Source organism: Hemiscyllium ocellatum, chromosome 33 (genome assembly GCF_020745735.1).
Source record: "Hemiscyllium ocellatum isolate sHemOce1 chromosome 33, sHemOce1.pat.X.cur, whole genome shotgun sequence".
Classification (NCBI taxonomy): Eukaryota; Metazoa; Chordata; class Chondrichthyes; order Orectolobiformes; family Hemiscylliidae; genus Hemiscyllium; species Hemiscyllium ocellatum.
The window spans coordinates 22,694,089-22,719,388 of NC_083433.1; the positions used below are offsets into that span (position 1 = coordinate 22,694,089).

The 25,300-nt window shown below is 40.1% G+C and overlaps 1 protein-coding gene across 1 annotated transcript in view; it reads left to right on the forward strand.

The window, feature by feature from the left end:
* LOC132831480 (histone acetyltransferase p300-like) overlaps positions 1-25,300 on the forward strand; it is a 123,475-nt gene that overhangs the window by 65,194 nt on the left and 32,981 nt on the right. The window contains exons 11-18 of the mRNA XM_060849644.1: positions 2,013-2,090; positions 3,329-3,441; positions 7,080-7,238; positions 8,309-8,758; positions 17,869-18,054; positions 19,653-19,806; positions 21,676-21,794; positions 23,304-23,543. Coding sequence (XP_060705627.1) covers positions 2,013-2,090; positions 3,329-3,441; positions 7,080-7,238; positions 8,309-8,758; positions 17,869-18,054; positions 19,653-19,806; positions 21,676-21,794; positions 23,304-23,543 — 1,499 coding nt within the window. The remainder of the gene's footprint in view (positions 1-2,012; positions 2,091-3,328; positions 3,442-7,079; positions 7,239-8,308; positions 8,759-17,868; positions 18,055-19,652; positions 19,807-21,675; positions 21,795-23,303; positions 23,544-25,300) is intronic.

A 25,300-nucleotide genomic window follows, 5' to 3' on the forward strand; every position in this document is an offset into this window, starting at 1 on the left:
TTAGAAAGTTTGTTAACGTAAGTGCAACAGGCAATGAAACATTTGTTAATTCCACAATGAGGAAAATCAATGAGTTTAAAAGATTTTTTTTATCCCAGTATTGTAGCTTAACGATAACAAAGGAGCGCTAATAGATCTACCGACCATGTCTACCTTTGGTAGTACTGATTATTGACACCACACCTTATTGCATGTATACCTATTTGGGTATCTTTTATTTATTTAAATTAACATTAATTTAAATCTGTCAAATCAAGTGCCATCACCCCATTGGACAACATCAGTCTTTCCTAACTTATTGAGTGTAATTTCCAAACTGCATTAAACTGGTGTAATTTGCAGTGGTGGTCGAGATTCTGCATTTGAAAGAAAAACTATCAGTCCGGTAACACATTCTTTCAAAGAAAAATGAGTTTGTGAATGTCAAGTGACAAGCAGATGTGGTTTGAGAGTATTAACATCACGCTTAAATAATTGTTATTTACAGTCCTGACAATCATACCGAAGCATAAAAAATAGGAACAGGAATAGGCCGTTCACTCTTTTGAGTGCTCTGTCATTCGATATGATAATGCATAAGCATCCAACTCTGCCTTGTTCCCATTTTCTCCCCACACACTTTGACCCCTTTAACCATCCAACTATAAAGTGTGAATTTGCTGTAACGCGATTGATGAACTGGGGGCGCTGTTTTTTACAATGCAACTTTTAAAATGTGTGTTGGCTGTAACACAATTACAGCGCCAGCATTTTAAGCGAGATTTTTCTATAACATGGTGTTGCACAAGAATGCAACTATCGCGTTGTAGAAGAACTGACTATATCTCCCATCTAAAAAATGGTGACAGGGCAAGGTACCCAAGGATTGTTCCAGTGTTGTGATATTTTATGTCTGTACCCTTTGAGAAAAGGGGCGAGATTAAATATTAAAGTGAAAAATTTATTAGACATTGGCAAACAAACAAAGTTATGGTTTATGCTCATCAGAAAAGTGGAATCAGAGCTAAAATTATAGCTTGTCTAATAGCAGATAACAGTACCTTAATATTGAGCTCCCCTTTCACAACTTTGCAGCAAGAAAAGTTGGACCATCTTTTGGGATTCCTGTCTCTGTCCTGTTAAATGAGATTCAAACAATTGATTATGGCTTCAGGAATTGTGCTTTTAGGTAGCAATCATTAGATGACTGACTGAAATGGCTTCACATTTGTATATGATTAGCAAAGGCACAGGATGAGACAGTTAGATTCTTTTTTTACACATTGTGGATATTTGTGTTTCTCCAATTCTTCACCAACCATTGCCTCCTTCAAAAATATTGACTCTTGAATTGATGCAAGTTGACAAAGCTGACAGTGATCTAGTAAGCCTAGACAGTAGTTGCTGGCAGACTATTTGACCACAGGGCCAGGACATCGCAACCAAGTCTTTATTTCACCTTCATTTGTCATATGCACATGTGTGTTTATACATGTGCATATATTTCCAAGAAGAATGCTTGTCCCTTTTCCTATTAAATGGAAGAGGAGGTGGTGAGCGAGGCTGCATTGGAAGTACTTGTAATGAACCATCACAAAAGAAGTTTGTTCCCAACGCATAGATACTCAACGATTGGAGTTAAATAGTGGACAGTCATCTTTAGCAGGTTGCTTACCAGTGGTAGTTGAAGCCAGTCTTTTGGATGTTGGAAATTATTCCTTTTTCTTTCCTTCAGTGGATAACCTGGAAGCATTTTTAAAAAAAGATTGTGAGCTTGTGAATAGAATTGTAAACTCAGTTTTCCATCTTCTGAAGCAAAACAAAGTTTAAGTGCAAATGTTGTGTTAGAGGTCTTATCATAGGATCCTTTTAAGGATTATGAAGCCAAACGTGTGAAATATGAACATTAAGTATTAATACTTATTTGCTTCAATCATTCACTGACCCTATCCCTTGATGGTGACAGGAATTTCCTGTTCCAGTTAAGTACAGGTATCTACATGTAATTTAAACCTAGTCTTGTTGCATTTCAGATGGCCCACTTTCTGACCCGACCATTATGCGGCCAAATGTGCCAAGTCAGATCATGAACCGGATGCAGACCCCAACTGGTAAAATTCAATTCTCAAACTGTATTTCATGTAAAAAGGTGTACGGGGTAATCAGTTAAACTGATCATGACTAATACCACTGTTTTCCATTCAGCAGCCTCACTACAGTAACATTAATAGGTGATTCATAACAGTTTGATAGTAGATATAACTTTAGCTGTGATTCTTCATTCTATAGCTAAATGATAGTTGCCTTATTTGCAACACCATTAATCTGTAAAGGCTAACGTAGGAATGGATTATAAATTGTGCTTTGGTTGCCCTTAAAGAATCATGATAATGTCAGTTTGGCCTGATCCCTTACACTCTCTAACCAAACCTTTATAAACATCTAAGATGTAAGCTTCAATTTTGGAGTTTACGGTAATGGATAAACAACATAATTATCTGAGAAGCATGGAGCAGAAGAGACTGAGTAGTTATTCTATTGGCCAAGTTTTGTGCACATCTGAATTAAGTTACAAAAGATATGCATCATGACTTGCTAGTTTCTGGCATGGATGTGTTTTTTAGTAAATGAATATGTTAATATGTTGCACATCATTGTGTTGCTAGAATTTCAGTGAAACTTTAGGTATATTTAACATATATTCTCAAGAATAAATATTAACTACCAGAGCCAGTCATGTGGTTTGGCACTGAAGTCAAGTTGACTAGGCCATGTAAGAGCAGCAGGTTTCCTTTGAAAGATTCATAAATTGTCTTATGACAATCTGGCAGATACGATGGTCATTTTCTGGTGCTAGACCAAATTACCAGCTTTGAATTCTGTTTAATAATTGCCTCTAATGAGATTTGAACATTGATTTCTGAGTTGCTAGAAAACGCATTCAGTGATATGCATCTGTGATTGCAAACTTGTATCGCTTAGGCCATGTTGAGTTCTGATTTTTCAGTGGTGATAAGAGAATATAAGAGAAATTTGAAATGATGAATTGAGTATCAAGCAGCCTATTCACTTGAGTCCATTTTCTGTTTCGGCATTTGTTTTATGCATTAATGAATACTAAAGTATGAAAAATGCTACTTAATAGTAAGGTGTGCTGTATAAGTTTATATATTAATGTAGAAAAGGAGGGAATGAGTATTACCCAGGATGAGACTTGAAAGCGCATTTGGAAAGCAAGTGTGCAATGACTACTTAAGAGCTTGCCCATTTTAATTGGTTTTAGACAGTTTGAAAAGCTTTCTTTCGTGCTTTTTAATTAAACAATTTTATTCAACTCTGCTTATTCTAGGAATGAACCAATATTCACAGATGAGCAGCATGCAGATGGCTGGCCTGGGACAACGTTTAAACCCTCCACTACCACACCCTGGGCAGATGACGCAAACAGGACCCATGAACCAGGTATAGTTTGCACAATCTCCGTTAACACAAGTGTCAGTAAAACATCTCAAGTAAAATCATAAGCAACCTGATTTCCTTACAAACAATTACATCCTAACGTGACTATTGTTTTTGCTTACAAATTGGGGAAACTAAGGACCTGATCATTAGTGTTTGAGAATTGTTTCTAATATGTGCTTAGCTTGTTTGAATTGGTTTTTAGACCAGGCTTTGACTTAAGTATTTATGCTATGCACAGGAACTGGATTAAAATTTTAAGTAACAAAATGATTTATTGGGATGTTGGTATCCTTGACATGATCCTGACCATAGCTTAAAAATGTATTGCTGGAAAAGCGCAGCGGAGCAGGCGAATCGACGTTTCGGGCATAAGCCCTTCTTCAGGAATTCCTTCACTACAGAAACAAATCTGGAGCTGACTTTGTTTCCCTTTTTGCATAAAATAAGTTTGGAATTTGAAGTTGCTGTAATCATTGGCCTCAAAATTAAAAACTGCCTGTGGTAACTCATAATTTGATTAAAAATACTTGCTATTTTTTATTCTCTTTTTAGGAGAGTTTCTGTAACTGCAAAAAATTGTTTAAGTTGGCAGTCAACTTACTGCCAACCTAATGCTTATTTTGTGGATACCATACTGTTTTAATTGAAAACCGTTTTTCCATGTTTGGATCCCCTTGCAGTGCGTTCTGACTGCAGTGAGGAGAACAAAGTTGCTTTTCTTAATCTAGTTTTGACAGAGAAAGTTGAAGACATTACAGAAGTTAGAGAGAGCAAGTTAAATAGCAACAGCAATGTTGGTAATCTGAGTACTAGACAGGGCAAGCACGAGTATGCAGGAAGCAGGGAAAGTCTGAGTTCAGCTGCACTTATTTCAATGCAAGAGGCTTGACAGGTAAGATCTTGGGGCGTGAATGGGTACTTAGGACTGGGGTATTTTTGCTATTACAGAAACATGGCTGAGGGAGGAACAGGAATGGCAGCTCAGTGTCCTAGGATATAAATGCTATGGGGGGGATAAAAGAGGAGGAAGAGGAGGAGTTGCGTTTTTGATTAGGGAGAATGTCATGGCAGTACTGAAAGAGGGCTTTCTTGAGGGCTCGTCCACTGAGTCTATATGGGTAGAACTGAGAAATAAAAAGGGGGTAATCACTTTGATAGAATTGTACAGTAGGCCTCCCCAGTAGTCAGCGGGAGATGTGAGGAGATTGCAGGTAGCTGCAAGAATAATAGGGTTATAATTGTGGGGATCTTAACTTTGCTGGCATCGTCTAGGAGTGCCATAGTGTTAAGGGATTGGAGGGAGAGAAATTTAACTGTTTTCGGGAAGAATTTCACATGCAGAATGTAGATGGCTGTATTAGAGAAGGGGCAAAACTTGAACTTCTCTTGGGAAATAGGGCAGGGAAATGACACAAGTGGGGAATCACTTTGGGACCAGTCACCATAATTCCATTAGTTTTAAAATAGCTTTAGATAAGGTCTGGTCCACAAGTTAAAGTGTGAAATTTGGGCCAGAGCAATTTAACTGGTTTTCGGCAGGAGCTTTCAAAAATTGATATGGGGAGTATATTTGTAGGCAAAGGTACGTCTGGTAAGTGGGAGGGTTTCCAAAATTGTGGGGGGTGGGGTGTAGAAGAGTAACAGGAAGAGAATAAATCCCCTTAACGGTCATAAAGGTCAACAAGAGATGGGTGAGATCCTAAATGAATATTTCTTGGCAGTATTTATCATCAAGAAAGGCATGGATGCAAGGGAACTTGGGAAAATAAAAAGTGATATCTTGGAGAGTCAACATTACAGAAGAGGAGCTGCTAGAAGTCTTGAAACGCATTAGGATAGAAAATACGCCAGGACCTGATGAAAGTGTATCCCAGGACTTTGTGGGAGGCTGAGGAGGAAATTGCAGTGATATTTGTATTATTGACAGCCACAAGTGCAGTGACAGATTGGAGAGTGGCTAATGTTGTGCTGTTATTCAAGGAAGGCTGGAGGGAAATGCTTAGGAGTATACACTGATGAGACTAATGTCTAAGTGGGTAAGTTGTTCAAGGGGATTCTGACAGACAGGACCTATAGGCATTTGGAGAGGCGAGGACTCATTTGGAATAGTCAGCATGGCTTTGTGTGTGGGAAATCATATATCACAAATTTGATTGAGTTTTTTTAAGGGTGACCAAGAAAGTAAATGAGAGCAGTGCAGTGGGAGACAGTGAGGTCTGCAGACGCTGGAGATTTAGAGTTGAGTGTGTGTTGCTGGAAAAGCACAGCAGGTCAGGCAGCATCTGAAGAGCAGGAAGATTGACGTTTCGGGCTAGAGCCCTTCAGGAGTGAGGCTGGGAGCCTCGGATGGAGAGATGTTGTCTACATGTACTTTAGCAAAGCTTTTGATAAGGTACTGCATGTTAATTGTTGAGTAAGGTTAAATCTCACGGAATCTAGGGAGAGCTAGCCAATTTGATACACAATTGGCTTGAACATAGAAGATGGTGATAGAGGGTTGCTTTTCAAGCTAAGAGGCCAATGACCAGAAGTTTGCCACAGGGACCAGTGTTGGTTCCACTATTTTTTTATATATAAATGATTTTGATGAGCATTTAGAAGTATGGTTAGTAAGTTTGCGGATGACTCTTAAGATTGGTGGTAATGTGGACAGTGAAGAAGGATATCTGGGAATACAGAGATCTTGATCAACTGGGCCAGTGGTCTGAGGAATGGTAGATGAAGTTTAATTTAGATAAATGCAAGGCGCTGCATTGGTCAAACCAGGGCAGAGCTTACACAGTCAAAGTTCAGGACCTACGAAGTGGTACAGAATAAAGAGATCTGGGAGTACGGATTCAAGGCTCTTCGAAAATGGAGCTATGGGTAGATAAGTAAGCAGGATTTTGGCATGCTTGCTTTGATCAGTCAGAGTACTGAGTATAGGAATTGGGTTGTCTTATTGCAGCTGTACAAGACGTTGGTGCGGCCACATTTGGAGTACGACTTGCAATTTTGTTTGCTGTACTATAAAAAGGATATTATTTAACTAGAATGCAGAAGGGTGTATTAGGATGTAGTCTGGAAGGTTTGATTTATAAGGGAAGGTTGGATGGGCTGGAACATCTCTCCTTGGATCCTAGGAGACTTGGTTGATGGTGAGAGGGAGGGGGAGAGTGAGTGGTTACCAGAGGATGGTGAATTTCTGGATTAGGATGCCAGAGGTAGTGGTTGTGGCTAATACAATTTACATATTTTAGAAGCATTTGTCCAGGAACGTGGATGGGATAGTTTTGGAGGGATATGGACGAAACGCAGGCAAATTTCATTAATTTAATTGTGAAAACTGGGCAGCATGGACAAGTTGGGCCGAAGGGCCTTTTTCCATGCTGTAGACCTCTATGACTCTATAACTGAATGTTAGTAAGCATGGTGAAACAGAATGGTACCTATGTGGTTGAGGTCAACGTTTAAGCATCGAGGGTTTCACTATTCATCTGTGCCCTGACACAGATTAGTACCAGCTGTGACTTTCAGTATAGTATCTTTAAAGTTATGTAGTAATTTTGTGGTTTTGGGAAGAGGTATCCAAAGTTTTTAGAAAGAGTAACAGTTTTCTGATCCATGATTTTACAACAATGTATTCTGTTTATACACAGATGGGATTAGCCACTTCCCGAATGGCACAGCCAATGGCTGCGCAGCATCCTGCTCAAAATCAGTTTCTGTCTCCAAATCAATTTCCTGTATCCTCCCCTGGAATGAACACTGGCAGCACCACGATGACACAGGCCAGCAACCAGCCAGTCATGTCTCCGGTATTTATCCAAGTTTCTTGTAACTCCACTACCTTCAGTCTGGACTAATATTTAATTTGATGACTGAATGTAAAATTATGTCGTGCAGTATTGAAATTCGGCAACTTCGATGGGAGTCTGAAGGAAGAATCTTTTAGATTTTAAATTAATGGAAAGAACTGTCACTTGCCTCAAGTTAACTATGAGCACTGGTTAAAAATCCGCGCTAGTTGTTAACTTGCCAGTCAGCAATCAATGCAAATATCTTGGCAATGATCAAATCTATATCTAGTGATTATGAGCTCAGTGCAGTGCCCACTGATGGTAGCAACATATCCATTGTAACCGTTGGATGTGTGCTTTTACCAAACATACAGTCGCCATTGAAACTCAAGTCATAATTTTACACTTTACTTAAAAGTAGATCAGTTTTCGCCAATGGATACAAGCAGCACACTGTGTTCATCACTCGAAATCCAATAAATGGACATTTTTTGATGGCAGTTCGGGCTCCAAACAAAAATAAGGTGGAGGATTATGTCACAAAAATAACCATTATTTCCGAAGTTAAAAATGCAGTCGCACTTGGTCCACAAGGTTGATGTATCACTCAGTTTGCTATTTCTCTTCAATGACAACCCATGCTTTGAGAGAGAACCTTGATAACATAGCAAGGGCATAGGAGGGACTTGATGGTATAAAGCAATCAGTCACGAGCATCAAGAATCATAAAAAGCTAATTTATTATATGCTTATTTTTGGTCATCTGTGCATCCTTTTGTATATGCCCCAACTTTGTCTCTTGCCTTTTAATGGTAAATGTTGCTCTTCTCTCAATTGTGCTTTAATTCTGTCAGTTGTTATTGTTCTTGTATTTGAATTTGCAGAATTTGTTGTACTGACCAAAAATGTTTCTTGACTCAACTAATTTATGCTGTTTTCATAAAGCTGAACAATGTCTTACATGTTTGCATCTAATGTAGGTTACAGCAATATTGAGCATTTTGTATAGCTGTGTGGTATATTTAATTCAGCTAACTTACAATAAAAGGCAGCATGTTAATGGTTCTATCATTCTGTTCTCTCATTAGGCGCAGAACTCATCACTACCTGTAAACAGTTCTGCCTCCATGCAGCCAGGAGCCCAGAATACCCAGTTTAACTGTCCACCATCTCTCTCTCAGCCATCACTTCATCAAAACTCCCCATCCCCTGGTCCAAGAAGTCTCACACCCACCCCTCACCAGACACCACCGAGCATTCCTCCACAACAAAGGCAACAGACACCATCACCTAACTCTCAGCCCCAGACAATGCCACCCCCTCCTTCTCAAGTTCAGACACCACCACAAATGCAGCAGCTTCCTCCTCCTCCACCAGTCCCTCCACAACCCCAAGTGGCAGCTGGACAGAAGCAGCAACAACGAGAGCGGGATCCACAGCAGCCACCATCATTGCCCCCGTCAACACAGCAACAAAATACAACCCCTACAACCCCTACACCTACTGCTCCGATACAGTCTCAACATCCAACTACTCCAGTGAGTATATTTGAGAGCATTGAAAAGTATTTTAATTGTTAACATGGTTTTAAATTGTTCTTGAAAGCGTTGACAGCCCTATAGCCTGTCTAAGATTTTAAGCTGATAAAAAGATGCATGGGCTGGGGACAGAGTGACAGCTTATGATAACACTTGATTTTGTACCTTTTAAGGCTTTGTTTGTCTTTGTTAAATTTCAATCAGTTTAACATTTCCCTTCAAAATACTGGATCTATTCATTTTTAAGATTTTATAAATCTAGTATGATTTTGCACAATGTCAACTCTATTCTTAGTGGTTCACCACATTGACATGAGTTCACAAACCTGACTGCAGAGAATGCAGAAAGATGGTCTGTCTGGGTAATTGTTAACATTAATGTTGTGGAGACATGTTCTTCTGAGGTTGGATGCAAAGCATGTTGTTGGAAGCTTTGCAGTATACTTGACAATGTCTAACCTTGAGTGCATTCATTACCTCTTTGACATTTCTATTCTCGTTTATAGCCTTTGAATTTAAGATTAGGTGGTCAGAAAACACGTAATTTTAAAAAAGAAAGTTATAACATTTTACTGAAGGTAAATATTGTAGTTCCAAATGCAATCAAGAAATTGTCATTTGACAAATGTTGTCAAGTATAAAGTACATTCTATAAAACATAGTGAAATGCTGTATTACAAATGCACAGCTGTTACTGCTTTTATAATTCAGAATTTTTCACTGTTTCTCTGGAGCATATTTCATTGAAGCGTATGAATTTGCGTATTGCACCCTGTTAGTTCTGAGACACCAATTAGCTCAGTTGGCTGGTTGTCCAGCTTGTGATGTAGAGTGACATTTCCCGCACCAGCTGAGGTTACCATGTAGGACTATGAAGAATTTACCATTTTCCTTTTGGCTAAAACAAATTAACATTTATAAATTAGGACAATGTTGAAAACAGGCTTTTAACACAGTATGCCCCATGATAGTGACAGACCAATTTATTCTCATGGTTCTTGGTGCAGCACATGGTATTGGTGAGGCAGTAAAGTTAAGGGTCAAGCACAGTGCATGACTATAGGCAGCAACACCCCCGCTTTGTGTCTGTTTCTATCTCTTTCTCAAATGCACGTACATGCACTCAAACAAGAAGAACAGCATGCATTTGAAATAAATTGTACCTCAATGAATTAATTACCTGCCCATAAATGCACTTGGAGTCTGTGTTTTATTTTGTTTAGTAAAGTGCTTTGTAAATTGCTCAGCTTTCAGGGTAGTGTTGCTTTGTACTATAGAAATTTTAACTTTCAGCAAAGGAGCAAAGACGTATTATGGTTATGAGATCATTGAGCAGAATGCATGGCCCTGTTTTAAATTCAAACATGGATTCAGTTCTATCTACAGCTCTAATTTTTTAAAAAATCATTGCAAAACTGCAATTTTCAATAATTAAGATGGCTGTAGAACCTTGTTACGATTAGAATTTTAGATTAGATACCCTACAGGATGGAAACAAGCCGTTCGGCCGAACAAGTCCACACAGACCCTTCCAAAGAGTAACCCACCCAGACCCATTCCTCTACCCTATATTTACCCCTGACTAATGTACTTATGGGCAATTTAGCATGGCCAATTCACTTAACCTGCTCGTCTTTTGCATTGTGGGAGGAAACTGGAGCAGACACAGGGAGAATGTGCAAACTCCAGTCGCCCAAGGTGGCAATTGATCCCAGTCTGCAAAATTAACGTGCTCTGCATGTTAAAAAGAAACCACTGAATACATGGAAGTAGACCATTTGACTTGATCATGCTGTACGATTTGGTTAGATCCTGGCTGAAGGATCTCTGGACCTCAGCTCCAATGGCCTTTCTTTGTCCTTATCATTTGGTTTCCAGCAGAATCCTGGTCTTGAATTTCAATTTGCACGATCTTTTGAGGGAGAATATTCTAGATTTCCATAAATCTTTGTGTCAAAAAAAGCAATTCCTTATTCTATTCCAGTGGACTAGCTCTAATTTAAAGATTATGACATTTTTTTCTGGATTTCCCTATCTGAGGAAGTAATTTCTGTATCTACCCTATCATATCCTTTTATTATTTTGAAGGTCTTAGATCATTGTAAGTTTACGACTGTTCCTTTCACTCAATCTTCTAGTCCCTGAATCTGCAGTGCACCTCTCCAAGATCATTACATCATCTTGGGATTTAGGACTCTTACAGACACAGAATGTACTTTAGGTTGTAGGTTTGCTCACTGAGCTGTAGGTTTGATATCCAGATGTTTCATTACCTGACTCGGTAACATCAGCAATGGTGACCTCCAAGTGAAGCGAAGCTATTGTCTCCTGCTTTCTATTTATATCTTTCTCTTGGATGGGGTTCCTGAAGTTTGTGGTGATGTCATTTCCTGTTTGTTTTCTGAGGGGTTGATAGATGGCATCTAGATCTATGTGTTTGTTTATGGCATTGTGGTTGGAGTGTCAGGCCTCTAGGAATTCTCTGCCATGTCTTTGCTTAGCCTGTCGAAATGGTTTTTTTTTCATCCATGTGTAGGGCTACGAGGGAGAGAGGGTCGTGTCTTTTTGTGGCTAGCTGGTGTTCATGTATCCTGGTGGCTAACTTTCTTCCTATTTGTCCTACGTAGCGTTTGTGGCAGTCCTTGCATGGAATTTTGTAGATGATGTTGGTTTTGTCCATGGGTTGTACTGGGTCTTTTAAGTTAGTTTTTGTTTGAGTGTGTTGGTGGCCCCCCTCAGACCTACAGTCTCACTACCCGGAACACCAACTTACAGACTGGCCAAAGAACTACACGCAAGACCTAAATACCTAGTAGAAGAGTCACTGCACATCATTCACTCCACCCAGGAATTCTTAAAAATCATCATAAACGCCAAAATAGAGGAAGACGAAGCAATGATCTCATTCGATGTAACAGCACTGTTCACCTCCATCAACATCAACCTGCAAAGGAAGCACTTACCACACTTTTAGAAGAGACACCCCAACCACCATCAATCACATTACCAACGAAAGCATCATGAAGCTAGTGGACAACATAGTCTACAAACAGACCAACGGCACACCCATGGCATCTCCACTATCAGGATTCATAGCAGAAGCAGTAATGCAAAGACTAGAACAAACGGCCCTACCAGCCATCAAACCAAAAATCTGGGTCTGCTACGTAGATGACACCTTTGTCATCACAAAATGAAACAAGATAGAAGAGACATTTAACATCATCAACAATGCCCTCACAGGCATAAAGTTCACCAAGGAGGAAGAAACTGACAACAAACTTGCATTCTTGGACATCACAGTCAAAAGAAAGGACAACTGAGAACTACAAACCTGCGTATACAGAAAACCGACAAACACTGACCAAATTCTTAACTACACCAGCAATCATCCCAACACACAAACAAAGCTGCATCAGAACACTATTCCAACGAGCCACCACACTCTGCAGCACAAACAAACTTAGGAAAACAGAGGAGAACCACCTATACAATGTATTCATGAAGAATGGATACTCAAAAAATACAGTGTGCAGATTCCTCAAGAACAAACCACGACAAGCAGATCAAACGCAGCCAGAAACCCGAACCACCTTACCATACATCAAAGAAATTCCAGAAATGACTGCCACACTACTATGACCCCTCAGAATCCTAGTAGCACACAAACCCACCATCACTCTCAAACAAAAACTAACAAACTTAAAAGCAACCAGGATACACGCATACCAGCTAGCCACAAAAAGACACGACCCTCTCTCCCTCGTAGCCCTACACACGGCTGAAAAAAAACTACCATTTTGACTGGGACAACACATCTATCCTGGGACAGGCTAAGCAAAGACATGGCAGAGAATTCCTAGAGGCCTGGCACTCCAACCACGACGCCATAAACAAACACACAGATCTAGATGCCATCTATCAACCCCTCAGAAAATGAACAGGAAATGACATCACCACAAACCCTAGGAACCCCATCCAGGAGAAAGCTATAAATAGAAAGCAGGAGACAACAGCTTCGCTTCACTTGGAGGTCGCCCCTGATGTTACCTAGCCAGGTAATGAAACGTCTGGATATCAAACCTCCAGCTCAGTGAGCAAACCTACACCCTAAACCTCAACCTGAGCTACAAACCTTACAGTATGTACTCTTGGATAGGGGACTTTAATATCCATCACCAAGAATAGTTCAGAAGCACCACTACTAACCGAGTTTGTGGAGTCCAAAAGATCTAGCTGCTGGACAAGGTATGCAGCAGGTGGTCAGGGAACCAAAAGAAGAAAATACAGGCTTAAACCTCATCCTCGCCAGTCTTCCTGCCACAGATGCATCTACCCACGATAGTATTGGTAAGAGTGACCACTGCACAAGTTCTTGTGCAGACAAAGTCCCATCTTTACTTTTGTGGATAGCTTCATGTGAAACTGTCACCATGCTTATTTGGATAGCGTTCCGTAAGATCTAGCAACTCAAAACTAGATATCCCTGAGGCAGTGTGGGCCATCAGTAGCAACAGCAACATACTCTAACACAATCTATAACCTCATGGCCTGGCATACCCCCTACTTAATTATTACCATCACACCAGGGAATCAACCCTAATTCAATGAACAGTGCAGGATAGCATGCTTGGAGCCTCATTAGGTGAACCTGAAAATCAAGTGTTAGCCTGGAGAGGCTAGACAATGGGACTACTTGCGTGCCAGACAGGATGAGCAATAAGTGACCGACTGAACTAAGCAATTCACAATCAGTAGAGCAGATTCAAACTCTGCAGTTCTGCCGTATCCAATCGTGAATGGTGGTGGACAATTAACAACACATAGGAGGTGAAGAATCCACAATATCCCCATACTAGGAGAAAGTGAGAACTACAGATGCTGGGGATCAGAGTGCAAGAGTGTGGTGCTGGAAAAGCACAGTCTGTCAGGCAGCATCTGAGAAGCAGGAGAGATGCCTGAAACATCAAAAGTCCTTCATCGGGAATGAGACTTGTGTGCCGGGAGGCTGAGAGATAAATGGGAAGGAGGTAGGGTTGTGGGAGTCAGTGGATTTGTATTGGATGTCTGTGTTGAGTCAGTCACCAGAAATGGAGATGGAGCGGTCCAGGAAGAGGATGGAAGTACCTGACATGGTCCAGGTGAATTTAAGGTCAGAGTGGAAGGTATTTGTGGAGTTGATGACCTGTTCAACCTCATTGGAGCACGAGATGGTGCCAATACAGTCATTTGATCAACGCATTCACCATGACTCCCACAGCTAGCTGGACTACTCCACCTCCTCCTCTGTCTCTTGTAAAAACACAATCCCTTATTCACAATTCCTCTCCCGCATCTGCTGCCAGAGGGACCACTTCCACCGTAGAACATTCCAAATCGCTGCCCCCTCTTTCCCCTCCGATGTGGTTGACTATGCCCTGCAGCACGTCTCCACTTCCCACACCTCCGCCCTTGAACCCCATCCCTCCAACTGTAACAAAGGCAGAACCCCCCCAGTCCTCCCTTTCCACCCCACTAATTTCCAGGTACACCACATCATCCACCACTATTTCCGCCACCTACAAACAGACCCCACCACCACCCCACTCTTATCTACATTTTGGAGAGGCCATTCTCTCCGCGACTCTTGTCAGGACCGCACCCTTCACCAACCCACCCTTCCATCTTGGCATCTTTCCCTGCCATCACAAGAAATGCAAAACCTGGACCCACACCATCTCCATCACCTCCGTCCAAAGCCCCAAAGGATCCTTCCACATCAGACAGAAATTTACCTGTACTTCCACATACGTCATCTACTGTATCCGTTGCACCCATGGTCTCCTTAATGGGGAGATAGGATGCCAACTTGCAGATTGTTTCAAGAGAACACCTCTGGGATCCCCGCACCAACCTTTTGCTGAACACTAAGCCCTCCTCCCAGTCTACCAGGGACACGCTTGCATCGCCAATGCCTAACCACCCAACGCCAGGAAGAAGAACACCTCATCTTCCGTATTTGGACCCTTCAACCACATAGATCAATGTAGATTTCACCAATTTCCTCATTTCCTCACCCCCCCCCCCCCCCCAACCTTATTCAGTCACAACCTCCCAACTTGGCACTGTCCTACCTGCCATCTTCCTTCCCACCAATCTGCTCCATCCTTCTCTCCACTCTATTACATTCACCCTCACCTTCACCTACCTATTGTATTCTCAGCTACCTCCCCCAGCCCTGCCGCCATCTCTATTTATCTCTCAGCCCCCTTGGCCCACAAGCCTCATTCCTGATGAAGGGCTTATGTCCAAAGCATGTAGACTCCTGCTCTTCAGATGCTGCCTGACTAGCTGTGCTTTTCCAGCACCATACCCTTTGACCAATCTCCCCATACTCATTGGGGGAGCCCAGCAACTTCGTGTAAAAGACAATGCTGAAGATTTGCAACAATCTTCAGCCAGAAGTGCCAAGTGAGAATTCTCTGGAGAGTCACAGCATCACAGGTGCCAAGCCTTCAACTAATTCAATTCACTCCTCAAGATATTAAGAAACAGCAGGAGGCACTGAATACTGTAAAGCCTGTGGGCCCTGACAACATTCTGGCATTGATCCCAACAATTTGTATTCCAGAATTAATTGCTCTTCTAGCCAAGCTGTTCCAGTACTGCATCTCGCCAATATTGTTAGCAATTGTCCAGTTATGTTGTGTACTGCTGCATCAGTCTACTCTAGATCATCAATAAAGTGACGGAAGGTGTCATGGATGCTAACAAACAGCACTCGCTTAGCAGTAATCTGCTTACTGACATTGATTTGGATTTTACCAAAGCCACTCGGCTCCTGACCACATGAGGGCCTTGGTACAAACCTGGACAAAATTTTAGAGGTGAAGTGAGAGTGACTGTCCTTGACATCAGAGCTGTATTTGGTAGAGCAATATCAAGGAGCCCTAGCAGAACTGGGGTCGGTGGGAATCGGGGCAAAATTATCCACTGATTAGATTCATACTTAGCACAAGGGAAGATGCTTGTGATTATTGGAAGTCCGTTATCTCAGCTCCACAACTACTCTGCAGGACTTGTGCAGGATAATATCCTAGGTATGACCATTTTCAGCTGCTTCATTGATCACATTCCCTCATCATAAGGTCAGAAATATTCACAGATAACTACATGGTGTTCAGCATTAGTGACTCCTCAGGTACTGAAGTAGTTCATGTCGAACTGTCGTAAGACCATGGCGATATTCGGGTTTGAGCTGACAAGTGGCAAGTGACCTTTGTGTCAAACAAATGCCAGTCGTCTCCAACACAGTAGAATGAAACCAACACCCCTTGACATTCAGTGACATTTTATCTCTGAATCCCTCCACGATCCACATGCTGGGTGTTACCATTGACCAGAAACTGAACTGGGCTAACCATATAAACTCTGATTGTAAAAGCAGGCGAAGCACTCTGGATCCTGCTGCACACATCAGGAGTGTGATGGGATATTTGCCACTTGTCTGGATGAGTACTATTTCAACAATACTCAACAAGCTTGAAACCATCCATGACAACCCACATAGATTCATAGAGATATACAGCACGGAAACAGACTCTTCGGTCCAACTCATCCATCCCAACCAGGTATCCTAACTAAATCTAGTCCCATTTGCTAGCATTTGGCCCATATCCATCTAAACTTGTCCTATTTAATGAAACCGCAACTATTCACTCCCTCCTCACTGCTCATAGCAGCAGTGTGTGCCATCTGCGAGATGTACTGCAGAAATTCACCAGAGCTCCTTAGACAGCACCTTCCATTACCATCAAGAAGGATAATAGTTTCTTGAAAGCGGAGTCACAGATTGACAAGGTAGTGAAGAAGGCGTTTGGTATGTTTGCCTTTATTGGTCAGTGCTTTGAGTATCAAAGTTGGGAAGTCATGTTGCAGCTATGCAGGGCATTGGTCTGACCACTTGGAATACTGTGTTTCTATAGCAGGGAAAACAGAACTGAACAATGTTGTGAAACTTGAAAAGGTTAAAAAAAATTTACAACATATTGCTGGAGTTGGAGGGTTTGAGCTATAGCAAGAGGCTGAATGAGTTGGGGCTATTTTCCCCAGAATGTCAGAGGCTGAGAGGTGACCTTTATAAAGGTTTATAACATCATGAGGGGCATGGATAGGGTGAATAGCCAAGGTCTTTTCCCTAGGGTAAGGGAGTCCAAAGCTCAAGGGCATGGTTTAAGATGAGAGGGGAGAGATTTAAAAGGGACCTAAGGGGCAACTTTTTCATGGCGAGGGTTATGCATGTATAGAACAAGCTGCCAGAGAAAATGAAAGCTGGTACAATTTATAGCATTTAAAAGGCACCTGGATGTGTACATGGATAAGAAGGGTTTAGAGGGGTACAGGCCAAATGCTGGCAAATGGGACTAGATTAATTTAGGCTATCTGGTTGGCATGGATAAGTTGAGTGAAGATGTTTCGGTGCTATACACCTCTCTGACTATTACAAGGGCAGAAAGTATATTTGAATACAACCACCTGAAAATTCTCCTCCATGCTATTAGTCATCCTAACTTACAAATATATCGCCATTCCTTCAGTAAGTCAAATTTAAAATCCTGTAACTCTCCCTAACAACATTGTAGGCCTACCTACAGCACATTGACTGCAGTCGTTCAAGAAAGTAGTTCACCACCACCTTCTCCAGGGACTAGGGGTCCGCAATAAATGCTGGTCTTGCCAATGATACCCAAATCCCATGAGTGAATAAAAATAATTCATACTTTTCAAAATCTGTACAATTGGTAGTTTGTCCATATTAGTCCTTCCAAAGAACAACATTTTGCACTTCCTCTGTATTAATCTCCATTCAGCATGTTTCTATTCATTTTTCCATTCTGAAACTTACTAATTCTCCTCACTACATGTAGTTGGGGTTGTACAATAATTTCTGGCTTAGCCATTGATCCTCAGATCCCCTGAACAAATGTTTATTTTTCAAAATTAGTTCTAGTATTTATGACTTAGCATTCAACTCTAGCATTGTGCTCTGTTTTTGATATCTGATCATATTCTAATATGTGGAACTCGGCTTTTTACTACTTGACCTGATCATTCTGTTTGATTTTCTTTAGCTTTCACAATCCGCAGTAAGCGCAGATGGCCGCGTGTCAACCCCAGCATCAGTTAGCAGTACGGACACAAATTCTCAGCAGCCACCCCCTGAGGCACCAGTGTCTGACATTAAAATGGAGGAAAAGCAAGAAGAAGAAGAAGCTGAGCCAGAAACTGTGGAACCAAAGCAAGAAATAAAACAGGAGGTAAAAAAAAAAGACTTGTATTCCTTAATTCTGACTTTAAATTTTTTTTGCATTAATGGTAAGAACCTTTGTTTCCAAAAGAACAATGGTTCTTTGCAGTTCTGATTTTGAGTTATGAGCAAACTATACTTTTGATAATAGACAGGTCTTGTGCACCTAGGATACCAGTGCTCAATTTGAGGTGCACAAGAGCACTTCCAGTACCCGGCCTGTCTTGAGTTATGTCTGGGCTCGATGGAGACTTTCATTTTTAAAAAAGTAATTTATAAAATGTGTGTGTTACAGGCAAGGTTAGCAATTGTTGCTGGCCTGTAATTATTCTCGCTTCCACTTGCTGTTTTAAGATCGCAAATCGATTTTGCACCACTTCTCAAATTGCTAATGCCATTTTGTTTATCATAAATTGTATATTTGCACACACTTGTTTCTTATTGTAGGCAAATAAGATACAAAATACACCAACCTGCAGATAATATGATGCAGTGCTTGTTTATTGAGAATACAATACATGATTACTGCTTTTATTTGTACAAAAGCACCTAATTTTAGGTTTTATGGGTACATGCACTTTTCAGATTTTCCATTCAATATTAACTGAAATCACTTTTAATGGAGCTGAATGGTAGAAGGATGTACAATGCTCAAAACATAGTTAATTATCATGAATGTGTTAAAGGTATTTATTGTGTCTGAAAATTTAATGAATTTTTGGGTTTCTTGTTCCACTTGAATTTACAGAGTGTAAATTCCCAGATTTAATAAGTTGGATTGCTGTTAACTATTGGTTTCTTTTGTGTGAATTTATAAATACACAGTTAACTTTGTGATCTGGACCCTCCCTAATAGCATCTCTACCAACCCAAAATAGTGGTTTGGACAGGTTTCAGAATCCAATTTCATTTGTTTCAAATGAAACTGATGTACTGTGGATGCTTGAGATCTGAAATAAAAAGTGCTGGAGACTCCGTTAACCTGATTTTCTCATCTCACATGCTACACAGTTAACATTTCAAGACCAACGTTAACTTTGTTTCTCTCTCTCCACAGATGTTTCCAGGGCAGTTTTCTGTTTGTTATTGGAGTTTTTGCCGTTTTGTACAATTATAAAATATCTTTGGTTTTGATCATTTTAAAGCTGTCGACCACTGTTTTCTACTAATCTCTCATTCTGTTTAAATACAAAATAAATTGAATATTGTTTCGTTTATTTTACTACATTGTAATGTATAACTGCAATTTTTTTTAAAAAGTCATGTTGGGTATCAGACCATTGATATCTTAATTTTAGCTATTTCACAAACGTTCAGTCCAGATTCATTTTCACCCTGCTTGTATGTTCAGTTATCCATGAGCACTGGTTACTTCAGAGGAAGAAGAGAATGCTATCTAAATCTAACACTTCTCAAGTTAGAGACAGTGTACCAACGTATGTTTAAACATTTCTCTTTAAGAATCATATTTAGAATTAATTTAGTAACTTAGACTGTCTGACTTAAATTATAAATTTATCCCCACTATAAATCAGTCTTTTTTTTCCCACAGTTTGTGCTGTGCTGATGCAAAATTGAAAATCTTTTTTTCTTGGGTATCATTTGCAGATAAAAGAAGAACCTGCAACTGAAGAGTGTAAACAGGAGCCGATGGAGGCAGATGAGAAGAAACCAGAGGTGAAAGGTGAATCAAAAGAGGAAGAAGATAATGCAAGCTTAGCAACTCAGTCATCCCCTGCCAGTGGACAGTCACGCAAGAAGAGTATGTACTATCTTTTTCATTTGGTGGGGGCCAGGTGCTAACTAAATGCTTATATTTTCCTAAATGGAGACCTACAAATGAGGGAGGGTATCTCAACACATCAATCCAGAAAAGTACTGACCCCCTGCAGTCACCTACTTTCAGGGTCTTCAGTTTCACTAGTTTCATTTAAATTCATTCAAGACTGAATGTGACATTAGTCCTGAATTTTCCTTTTTGTTAGTTTGTGATTTGAATCCAGGTCCTTATGGGCAGACTTTTCATAAATGTATGTTATTGCTTGTATCCTCGAGGTGTAGTCTTGTAACAATGTCTAAGGAGCTGTGATAAAGCTGGGAATGGAAAGGGGGCATTGTGGAATATTACAATCAACAGGGAAGTGGTACTGAATGAATTGTTGGAGATATGGGCTGACAAATGTTTGAGTTCTGATCAACTGCATCCTAGATTATTAAAAAGCAATTGCTGGTGACATAATTGGTTGTTTGCTTTTAATCTTCAAGAACTGTCTTTCTTCGTGGGTAACCCCTTTAGATTGGAAAATAGCAAAGTTAATCCCTTTATTCAAAGGGAGGAAAGAAAAAAATTAGAGTTCACCTGTCATAATATTTTTCTATGAACTATTATTGGAAATTATAGCAGTGCACTTAGATCACTTCAAGGTAATCAGGGACATTTTTGTGAATGGAAAGTCATGTTGGACTAGTCTATCAGAGATTTTTGAGGATGTAGCCAAATGCTGAGGATAAAAGGTGGATGTACTGTATGTAGATTTCCAGAGGCATTTGATGAAGTGAGATAACAAAGGTAATTACAAAAATTGCAGGTAGAGTGCATGAGGGTGGCCAACTAGCACGGATAGAAATTTGGCTGGCTAACATGAAACAGGCAGTAGGCATAAAAATGGATGTGTGTCAGGTTGGCACAGGAATCTGTGCTGGGCTGTCAGCTGTTTACAATTCTTATATAAATGGCTTGGATGAAGGGACTACAGATATGGGCTTGCCAAGTTTGCTGATTGCACAGAGATAGGTATGAAAATAACTTGTCATAGCCTTCTTATGCCCTCTTGACAAGAGACATACAGTATTTTGAATGTTCAAATGGATTATAATGTGGAAATGTGAAATTGTCCATTTTGGCAGGAAAAATAAAGAAATGAAAGATTGCAAATCTAAGATGCAGAGGGATCTAATTGTGTTTGAATTAGAGGTTAATATGCAAGAACAGCAAGTGATTAGAAAAGTGAAGAGAAGGTTATTAATTGCAAGGGAGTTTAACCAAAAAAAAGCAAAGTGGTCATGCTCTAGATATATGTAGTACTGGTAAGACCATATCTTGAGTGCCATGCACAGTTTTGATCTTCTGATATAATATTTATTTCTATATTGCTTGTTGGTTGTGACACCATGTGAAATGATGATTTGATTTTTGTGCCACTGATTAACCTGTTTTGAGAATTTTATTGGTGGGGAGGCATCAAACAGAGACTAAGCATAGATTTTTAAACACATTTAAAATCTTCTCAATTACAAAGTTAAAATCAGGTGTTCTAAGTATCACTTGACAGGCATCAAAAATTGGGGGAAGAAAACTAAGATCATTTCCCTATTTCAGCACACTTTACTTCCTAGAACTGCATCAAATCACCTGAGTACTTTTTCTTTTAGTCTGTGAACTGAACTGAACTGAAATTGTTTAGATATAAATAACTGAATTTTAAATAATAGGTTTAATGAGATCCTTACAAAAGTAGGGAGAGTAAATTGAAGCATTGAAATACTAGCATCCTTCAAAGTTTTGTTACAATAGTCACTTTTAGTTACTAGATATCCTTGTAGTGGAATGACTTTTTTTTTCACTGTTTAGTTTTCAAGCCAGAAGAGTTGAGGCAGGCACTAATGCCGACACTGGAAGCACTTTATCGTCAGGACCCTGAGTCACTTCCTTTCCGGCAACCTGTGGATCCTCAACAACTGGGTATTCCTGTAAGTGTGATGTGAGGATGTTTGAATGGTATGCATATTATTTTTCAATTACATCTGAAAGGATTGCAATTATAATTTTTTGTACCTTTCAGCATAACAGTAATCGCTGAGATCAGGGCTCTTGTGCACATGAAAGTGAAGACCGTCACATAACGATGTTACATCTAATAATTCAGAGCCCCAGGCTAATGTGCTGAGAGCATGGGTTTGAATCCCATCGTGGCAGGTGGTGTAATTTGAATTCAGTAAAAATCTAGAAATAAAAGCTAACCTAATGATGACCATATAACTCCTGTTGCTTCAAAAAAAAAGAAAATTCATCTGGTTCATTTGTGTTCTTTAGGCAAGGAAATCTGCCATCCCTATCTACTCTAGCCTGTATGTGATTCTAGACCTGTATTAATATAGTTGGCTCTTAACTGTCCTCTAGGCAATAAGGTGTGGTCAATAAATGCTGGCTTTGCCAGCTTTTCCCACATCACCTTGTATTTGCAAAATCATGACTTTTTTAAAGAGATTTTTGTTACATGATTTTTTCCATGATATCGCAAAGGGAAAAGCAAACATACTCTCCTTTTTTTTGGTGTTACCAAAGCCAGGTTGCTTTTTTATAAACATTTTACCAGTTTATCTGCCTTTCTCCTGGCCAATGCAAAATGTTTGGAACAGCCAGTTAGTATGGTTTATGATGACTGAATAAGACCAACTAATATTTGCTGCCTGTCATTCTAGAGCCATTTTGTGTTTTGAAGAGGAAAATATTGCATCTTCCTTTTGTTTCAATTGCAAATAGCATGTTTTAGAAAACAGTGTGCTAGAAGGTTGATATTTCAGTAAACTGAAAGTTCCTCCTAATGCACAATATCAAACTTTGCTGTGCACCTGTATAGGATAAGACAAAAGTTGAAAACACTGACATGCACAGCAGGTTATTCAACACCTGTAATGGTAACATGCAAGATACCTAAAACAAAAGCAAAATCCTGCAGATGTTGGAAATCTGTAATAAACACAATGCTAGGGAAATTCAGGTGATTTGGCTGTTTGTGTGGAGAGAAATAGAGGTAAAGTTTCAAGTTTGCTATGACTCTTCAAGTCATACTGGATTTGAACTTGAACTGCTTTTCTCCACAGTTGTTGCCATACTGCCTGATTTTCTGCAGCATTCTGTTTGTTTTGTACAAGGCACAGTGTTACATTTCAACCTTTGGTTATGGTAAAGAGCATGGAACCCCTGTGTTACTACAGGTCTTTCTCTTTACCAATGGAAATTTCCTGTAGTGCGTATTCACTCACTTCTGTTTCTATCTCAGACAATCCAGTTTTTGCATTTTTATCCAAATGGGTGTATACTGATTCCTTTTGGGCCCTTCTACTGGGAGTGCTATGACCTGTTATAGAGCTTTTATACACACATTGTACGCAAGAATATTGTGCCCTCTCAACCCATTGGAGCACTTTACGTGGCTTGCTCGAAAACTAAAGCTTTGTTTTTTATTTCTCTTGAAGGACTATTTTGACATTGTAAAGACACCGATGGACTTGTCTACAATCAAGCGTAAGCTGGATACTGGCCAGTATCAAGAGCCATGGCAGTATGTTGATGACATTTGGTTGATGTTCAACAATGCCTGGCTGTACAACCGCAAGACATCACGTGTGTATAAGTACTGTACAAAGCTGGCAGAGGTCTTTGAGCTGGAGATTGACCCTGTCATGCAAAATCTGGGATATTGCTGTGGTAGAAAGGTTGGTCCTTGACAATTTTCCCTCTAAATATTTTCCTTCTTTCTATTCACATTTTCTTTCCCTCTTCTGAGAGAGTTTCAAGGATGAGCCATTGCTTTTCAACTAAATAAATGTTTTTAGCTTTGAAGTAAAACAAAGATGTCAGTAGGGGATTCAGCTATCTGTGGTGGGAGAGTGTGGTAGTATAGAAACTGAAGAAGTCATGCACAGTTGCACTGGCCAGAGGTTGCTGAGTAGAAATCGGTAGATTTTTCTATGGCCAAATTTTTCAATCCCTAACTTTGGGCACAGAGACCAGTTGGAGAGTCACTCACCTTTGTACATGAGATCAGCCAACTTTGTTTGGTTCTTTTCCCGAGGTTTCACACACGAGGTGCAATTGGCACACACCAACTTCTGCAAACAGTTAGTTTATTAAAGCCTGTACAAAGCTACCTGACCCCCTTTTGACCCTCTTCGCAGGTGTGCGAAATCGAGTCAAAAGAGGTCTGCAACAAAAAAAAATCCTCTTTATACAGGTCAGTTGGTAAAGCTTACAGGTACTCTGGCCCCATCCATAACCACATTACTCCAGGTACAGTGAAAGGATGAGGTCAACCTCAGAGATAATTTAAATCGTTATGCAAATTCCTGACTCAATTATTCCCCAAGACAATGTAGATGTGATATGTCCTAGCTTTGGGGGATGGCTATGAAAGCATTTCTGAATGGAAGGGACTGAATGTTAGTTTAATTTGATAATAGCAGGAAAGTAGTAGCAAATGACTATCCAAATGAAGTGGGAGTTATCCACATTTCTGCATGACTGTCTTCCCCACCCACTTCCAGAATATTCAGTTTCTGGGGGAAGGCAAAGCAGTTTAACTCTTTAATATTACATTAATGTCCAGGGAAATAGTCCAATTTAATCTTTTAACATTACAGGTTGATGCAACCTATTCTGTCAGCTTTCTCATCCAAGCCCCAGTATTATCCCAAATCAATTTTCTTCCCTTTATTTTGTAGTATCCCATTTGTAGGTTCCGTGCATTTAGATCGATCATTTCAAACATTTATAACGTTTTCTGAATGAGCTCTTGGTTTCTAGATCAATAAATAAAATGCAATTTATTACCCAAGACTTAATAACCCACTTATTATTTTTAAAATCTATTAAAAGCCAAAAATGAAATAACTATAGCTTTCTATAATTGAACTTGTTACTTTCCCAAAATATGACTGTAGAAAACTTGTGGGTACTGCACACAAAGAGATAGTCACTCTGTAGGCTAAGACTCCACAAGGCAGCAAGGGAATGGGTCTTACCAGGCACAGCAAGAGGATTAGGCAGCAAGCAAGGAGTTTCCTGTGGCTATTACCCTAAAAAAACACAGATGTACCACTTTGGGTAATGTTGGGGGGGAATAGCCTGTCAGTCGAAAGCAGCAACAGCCAAGTTCATTGTACCGTGATTGGCTCTGCTGTTTAGGGGAGAAGTTAAAACACGTAGGCTTGCAGTATTTATAGGATATTTAGTTGTAAGGGGAAATAGATGCATATCCCATGTGCTAGGGTCAAGAATGTACTGTGACTGCTCTGAGACATTCTAGAGGAGGAGAATGAACAGCCATTTGTCATGGTGCACATTGGTACAAACAGCATGAGTTAAAAGAAAAAAGGTACAAACAGTGTGGGTTGAAAGAAAAAAGGGATGAGATCCTAAAAGCAGAATATAAGGTGATAGGAAGGATGTTTAAAAATTGGGACTTCAAAGGTAA